This window comes from Babylonia areolata, chromosome 27, assembly GCF_041734735.1.
Source record: "Babylonia areolata isolate BAREFJ2019XMU chromosome 27, ASM4173473v1, whole genome shotgun sequence".
Lineage (NCBI taxonomy): Eukaryota > Metazoa > Mollusca > Gastropoda > Neogastropoda > Buccinidae > Babylonia > Babylonia areolata.
The window spans coordinates 30,794,725-30,802,224 of record NC_134902.1 but is presented as its reverse complement, the minus strand read 5'-3'; the positions used below and the strand labels follow the sequence as shown (position 1 = coordinate 30,802,224).

Genomic DNA, 7,500 nt, shown 5'->3' with positions numbered 1-7,500 from the left:
ACACACACACACACACACACACACACACACAAATATTCATGATAACACTCATCAAATAATACAAACTGGATATATTTCCAATGCCTACGCTAATTCGAAAATGAATGATGAATGTCCTCAGAGCCTGAAGGCACCCTACATTCACACTGTGACCAGTTTTCCCCAATACTGTCTCTTCCCACACACCACTGTCCTCTCTCTGTCCTTACACACTGTACATGGTTTTATCTCCCAACAAGCTGCCTGAACCCTCTCCCTCTTTTTTCATGCAGCAATTATGACATTAAGTGGAGTGATGGCCTAGAGGTAACACGTCCACCTTGGAAGCGAGAGAATTTGAGTGCGCTGGTTCGAATCACGGTTCAGCTGCCGATATTTTCTCCCCCTCCACTAGACCTTGAGTGGTGGTCTGGACGCTAGTCATTCGGATGAGACGATAAACGACGATAAGGTCCTGTGTGCAGTATGCACTTAGCGCACGCAAAAGAACAAACGGCAACAAACGGGTTGTTCCTGGCAAAATTCTGTAGGAAAATCCACTTCCATAGGAAAAACAAATAAAAGTGCACGCAGGAAAAAATACAAAAAAAATGGGTGGCGCTGTAGTGTAGCGACGCGCTCTCCCTGGGGAGAGCAGCCCGAATTTCACACAGAGAAATCTGATGTGATAAAAAGAAATACAAATATATTAGTGAGGCGCCGTGGCAGAAGTGGTTAGGTGTTGGACTTCTGACCCAGTGTTCACCAGATACCAGGGTTCGAGGCTCCGTTTTGGCATGGTGTTGTGTCCTTGGGGAAGGCACCTTGATTTTCTTCATTCCACCCACACGTGAATATGTAACCGACTTTGGTTGGGGAAAGTTAAAATGGCAGAAGGCAATGATTTGGCCCCGCCTTTCTATGCCTAGCCCTGAACACAGTCAGTCTGAACTCACTGCAACGATGAACGTAAAAGGCTGAGGGACTTCTTCTTCTTCTTCTGCGTTCATGGGCTGCAACTCCCATGTTCACTCGTATGCACACGAGTGGACTTTTACGTGTATGACCGTTTTTACCCCGCCATGTAGGCAGCCATACTCCGTTTTCGGGGGTGGCTGAGGGACATTTCACCTTTCGCCTATTATCACATTTCAATCTACTCTTGCTAGCATTACAGTGCAGTGTTCCCCGGCAACCGGTTTCCCTCTTTCTTTATTCGGAAATATTCACTCCCACTTCTATCATCACTGGCGCTTACTATCCAACACCACAAGACAACACTGCATGAAGGTAACATACCAAGTGAACTGAGAAAAAAGGTGGAACAACTTCCCAGCACAGCATCTTAAGATGAGAAAATGGTGTAACAACGTCAAGGCGAGCGGAAGTTGGAAAAAGCACATTAACTGTGCACACATTGCAAGCAAGGAGCATCAAGAAACAAACCCATGCAAGCGAATGCAGACATTATGGACACTCCCATCAGTGAACATGCACAAGCACATGCAAATAAATTAACAAAAAGTGCAAGGGCAAATAAACCCCCCCCCCACCCACCCACACACACACACACACACCATGTACAATCAGCAGGTCAAGAAGTCAAACATGCACATGCTGATCTTCATGAGGCAACCCACATTTTAAGAGCAGGATTTTGAGAAGCGAATGTATACATTTCATCTGCCTCTATGATGGCTAACTTTGTGATAGGTTTATATATAATAGATTACTTATAGATTGGTTTATATATAATGAATAACTTAGAGATAGGGTAAAATATGATGGATTACTTAGCAATTAGGATTATTTAGGATATATTAGTTAGTGAAAGGTTTATATACGACTGGATAACTTAATGATAAGTTTCTATACAGCTACTTATAGATACGTTTATATGTGATCAATTCCTTTGAGTTAAGTTCATGCATGGTGGATAACTTAGAGATAGATTAATATACCATGAATTACTTTGACAGGTTTTCTCTCTCTATGCACACGCACACGCACACACACACACACACTGCAAACTTCCCAGCAAGCAGATGACAATTTACTCCGTAATTTGTTGTGTTTTGATCATGTGGGTGAAAGGTGTCAACATGATATCAATCTGTCGGTCAAAGTCATTGACTGGTGTGAACAATGAAAACATGTCACCACATGTGTACTGGAAAGAAGAGAACTAGGAATTAATAATAACAATGAAAACATATTGTACTTATATAGTGCAAACTCCCCATTTGATGGGCTCTGTGCACCTTACATGAAATAATTCACATACATCAAGAGTACACAGAAGTGAAAAACAAAATTTATATACACCAATACAATACAGGTATTCTACACAATGAAAGAATGATTATGTTTAAAGTGCAACATCAGAGAACTTGGGAGATAAGTATCACTATATTTTGAAGTGTTTTATTTTCCTTTTCCCCCCTACCCAAACCAAAGAAAATAGACTTTTTTTCTGCATATATCCAAATGTGCTAAAATTCCCCCACATTATCTTGCACAAAGAGTACACCTCAACTCACAAAATTGATGACTTTCTTGTGAGCGATTAAGAATTATTTTGGATGATGATTTCTGGTAAGGCCTGTAGTTGTATGTTCCTTCTTATAGAAGTTTTCTTCTTTTCATACTGGTGTCATTTGTGTTTTGCCATGCTAATGTTGTTAAGAATCTGATATGATTTCATGCATTACTTTTTAACGTGCCCCGGTTTCTGAATAAATTTTTCTTGTCTTGTATTATCTTGTCTAGTCTTGTCTTGGCATCCATGAACAATAATCTTATGCACCGGTGTGATAACTTTAAATAATTCTCCACACTTTTCTGATAGAAGAGATGGGTATGTATTGTGCCCTTGTGTGTCAGCACAGCCACACTCAAAATGGCTGTCTGTCATCTGTGAGGCTGCAAACTTGTGCATGTGCACATGAATGTGTGTGTGTGTGTGCGCGCGTGTGTGACACATGTCTGCGTGTGCGCATCTCTGTGTGTGTGTGTGTGTGTGTGTGTGCGCGCGCATCTGTGTATAAAAGCTTGTGTGTATACGCATGCATGTATGAGTATGTACAAAAAAAAAGATAGCTCAACATGGATCATTCTTGTTCTTATATTATTTCAATCATTTGCCCTTCAATGTACCTTTGATTTCAATGTCTTCACTTATCTGTTTATTTTGTTTATTTATCTTCTTTCATTTCATCCTTTTTTTTTTTAAACGTACCACTTGGTCGACAAGGCCCTGACCTGAGGAATCTGCTCCTTTTTTTTTTGTTTGTTTTTGTTTTTAATTAATACCATATAGCCTATGTGGGTCAGTCCACATGTTACAGACGCCTTCTTGAAAACTGAAACTGAAGCAGAAACTGAAACTGGCCTCATGCTATGTACATGCCCCTGCAAAAGGCACACATTACATAAATCACACCACTGGACCCATCCTACCCCTGCCCTCCCCCCCCCCCCCCCCCCCCTCCTGCACACACACACATGACACCAATGCCGGAACCAAGCAGTTTTGGAGTTGTTGTTTTTTCGCTTGTGACAGAAATCAAACAGTGTCAAGTCGTGTTGTTTTTTTCGCTTGTGACAGAAATCAAACAGTGTCAAGTCGTGTTGTTTTTTTCGCTTGTGACAGAAATCAAACAGTGTCAAGTCGTGAGGACGTAAGGTGGCTGCATGCTGCATGCCCACAGTACATGAATCCCCCACCCCCCTCACTCCTTCCCCTCATAAGCCATGCTGCCCTGAGCTGTCTGCTATAACCCCCCCTCCTTTCACACTCCCCACAGTGCATGCAGTTAGATCCACACAGTAAACAGCAGAGCAAAGCAGGCAGTATAAGGGTGGAATTCCACAGATCCAAAAAAAGAAAAAAAAAAAAAAGAAAAATTTCACAGGCTAAGAATTTATGCAAAATTTGAACCTGAGGAGAGGGTGGGGAAAAAAGGCCGTCCATTCATAGACATGAAATTTCACCCTCTAGTTTTGACAGAAACCATGGCACCAGTAAAATAAAAGCAAACCACTCCAGTGCTGAAACTGAGAGGATTTTGTCGGCAGTCCTACTACATGTGGATGAAAAGATTCGAAGAAAGAGGAAACATTGAATTTGGGTGAAAATTATTTTGAAGCAGGAGCTTGATTTTAATGGAGATGTCTTCAAGAAACATGCGTGACTTAACATGGGAGCAATTTCCTCAAGTAATGGACCTGGTGCAATGCGGATCTTATCAAACACTGCCTCAGCCGAGAAGGAATCTGCCCCCAAATTCATCAAATTTGCAGGCAAAGCCAGCAAACGCTTTGCCCCCTCAAAAGAAACAAAAGTTTTGCAGCAAAGTTTGTAAGAATTTTGGGTCAATGAATTTATGCAATGACAAAAAGGCAACTGCTTTTTTTTTTCTTCTTTGAACAAGAATTTTATGAACAAAAATTTGCATAGTCTTTTTTTTCTTTTCTTTTTTTTCCAGGTCTATGGAATTTCACCTTGAGGATTAGCATCATCACCTGCACTACTTGGCTGATAGGCAGCTCTATCTCTATGTGGCCCACGATGTCCCTACACCAACACACAGGTAAGAGACACATATGTAGGTCACATCACAGGTAACTGGATCATAAACTAAATATCTACATGGCCCACGATGTCTCTACACCAACACACAGGTAAGAGACACACACGTAGGTCACATCACAGGTAACTGGGTCAACAACTCTATGTGGCCTACAATGTCACGACACCAACATACAGGTAGGACACACACATAGGTCACATTACAGGTAACTGGTTCATGAAAATGTGTGTCCGATGTTCCTACACCAACGCACAGGCTAAAGACATACATGTTGGTCACACCACAGGTAACTGGGTCATCGACTCTATGTGGCCCACGATATCCCTACATCAACACAAAGGACAAAGACATACATACAGGTCACATCATAGGTAACTGGGTCATCGACTATGTGGCCCACGATGTCCCTACACCAACACAAACGACAAAGACATACATACAGGTCACATCATAGGTAACTGGGTCATCGACTATGTGGCCCATGATGGCCCTACATCAACACAAAGGACAAAGGCATACATACAGGTCACATCACAGGTAACTGGGTCATCGACTCTATGTGGCCCATGATGTCCCTACATCAACACAAAGGACAAAGACATACATACAGGTCACATCATAGGTAACTGGGTCATCGACTATGTGGCCCATGATGGCCCTACATCAACACAAAGGACAAAGGCATACATACAGGTCACATCACAGGTAACTGGGTCATCGACTCTATGTGGCCCATGATGTCCCTACGCCAACACACTGGTAAGAGACATACATGTAGGTCACATCATAGGTAACTGGGTCATCAACTCTGTGTGTCCAATAATGTCAGACAGAAACCCAGTCATCACTTCAAAGAGACGGTGCTATGATAGATTCTCCATGTGGAGGAGTAACTTGTGGTCATGCAACCCACTAAGAAGCAAGTGCTCCTGGGTTCGAGTCCAATATACAGACTGGGATTTTCACACTCCCTCCACAATACCTTTTTTTTTCTTCTTTCTTCTTTTCTTTCTTTTTTTCTTTTTTCTCTTTCCGTTATACCACCAACATCAACTTGCCGATGATTGTGTCATGGTTAAGTTGATGCATGCTGTGTATTTTCTGGTCTCCATATCCCACCAAACACTGACATGGATAACAGGATCTTTAACTCATTCAGTACGGCCAGTCCTCTCTTCTCCTCTACACAGACCCCTCGGATGTCCAGTGGGTGTCTGAATGACCCAACCTTCAGCTTCCGTCGTCAGAATTGTTGTATTCTTTGTCAACATTCACCTCTTCAGCACAAGAGCCTTCCACTTGCAATATTTTGATGATGGTAATTGGGGTGAAACGCTGTTAACGTCGTCTCTTTCGCCGTTCATATGGAGAGAGTTAACATGCGCATTTGATCTTCTGCGTGCATATACACACAATGGGGGTTCAGGCACTAGCAGGTCTGCAACTATGTTGACCTGGGAGATCGGAAAAATTTCCACCCTTTACCCACCAGGCACTATTACCAAGATTCAAACCTGGGACCTTCAGACTGAAAGTCAGACACTTTAACCACTCGGCTATTGTGCCCTTGTGTGCTGATCTGGTTGCAAGTTATTCAGATGAGACGATAAATTGAGATCCTATCTGCAGCATGCACTTTAGAACCCATGGCAACAAAAAAGACTGTCACTGTCAAAATTCTGTAAAAAAAACAAAAAAAAAACCCCAACTGCTTTGATAGTAAAACATATACACCTGCAGACAGTGAAAAGGATTGTCATCTGTGACTGAAAGGAGGAGTAGAGAGAATTTGATTGTCTAAGAGGGGACCGGGCAAGACGGGTGGTCTTTTCACCGTTAGCCACGCGGAATTTGGCCAAGCAGAGCAAACCGATAGGTTTAGTTTGCATCAGTTTGACATGGTACAGTACATGATACCAAAAACAGTTTTTGACACTCTTTTTCTTGGTGTTGTGTGATTGTGTGTGTTTGGTTGTGGGGTGTGAGTGTGTGATTGCATGTGATTGTGTGTGTGTGTGTGTGTGTGTGTGTGCGCACGCGTGCGTGCGTGCGTGTGTGTGCGTGCGTGTGTGTGTGCATGTGTGTGTGTGTGTGCCTGTATGTGTGAATGAGAGTGTGTGGTGTGCACAGTTGTGTGTGCATGTGCCTGTATGTGTGAATGAGAGTGTGTGTGTGTGTGTGTATGGTGTGCATGTGTGCATGTGTGTGTGTGTGTGTGTGTGTGTGTGTCTGTGTCTGTGTGTGGGAGGGAGGAAGGGGGGAGAGAGATGGAGAGAGGTCTGTGTGCACTTATGTGCACTCACACATGCATGGATGCAGGTTTCCAGTACTGTTCTTTGCACAGTGTACAACCAGAAACCATTTCTGGCAATAACTGAACAAGGATTCAAACCACCAGAAACCATTTTGGTGTCAACTAAAGCAGGATTTACACAACCAGAAACCATATCTAGTGTCAACAGAACCAGGGCCTTTACACCACCAAAAACACATCTGGTGTCAACTGATACAGGGCTTTCATACCACCTTCTCTGGCTCCAGCTAAACAAGGATTTCTATCTCCAGAAATCATTTCTGTTCTCAGCTAAACAACAAGCTACACCACCAACACAAACCATTTCTGATGTCAGTGACACAGGGCTTTAGCTGCATCACCATCATGACCGCAGCAACCACCACCCAAAAAGGGCTTTACACCACAACCAACAACAATTTCTGGCATTAACTAAACAGGCAGACAGGGCTTCACACCACAACCATCACCGCCATCACCCAAACAAGGCTTTACACCACCAGAAACAATTTCTGGTGTCAGCTATAAACAAGGCTTTTCACCACCAGAAACAATTTCTGGTGTCAGCTCTAAACAAGGCTTTTCACCACCAGAAACAATTTCTGGCGTCAGCTATAAACAAGGCTTTTCACCACC

The 7,500-nt window shown here is 42.9% G+C and overlaps 1 protein-coding gene across 4 annotated transcripts in view; it reads right to left on the bottom strand.

Moving 5' to 3' along the window:
* Nucleotides 1–7,500, bottom strand: part of LOC143301405 (serine/threonine-protein kinase BRSK2-like) — a 97,583-nt gene that overhangs the window by 32,966 nt on the left and 57,117 nt on the right. The window contains exon 10 of one of the 4 annotated variants that reach the window (XM_076615657.1): nucleotides 4,504–4,555. The exons of the other annotated variants lie outside the window; for them this stretch is intronic. Coding sequence (XP_076471772.1) covers nucleotides 4,504–4,555 — 52 coding nt within the window. The remainder of the gene's footprint in view (nucleotides 1–4,503; nucleotides 4,556–7,500) is intronic. 4 annotated transcript variants of the gene reach the window in all.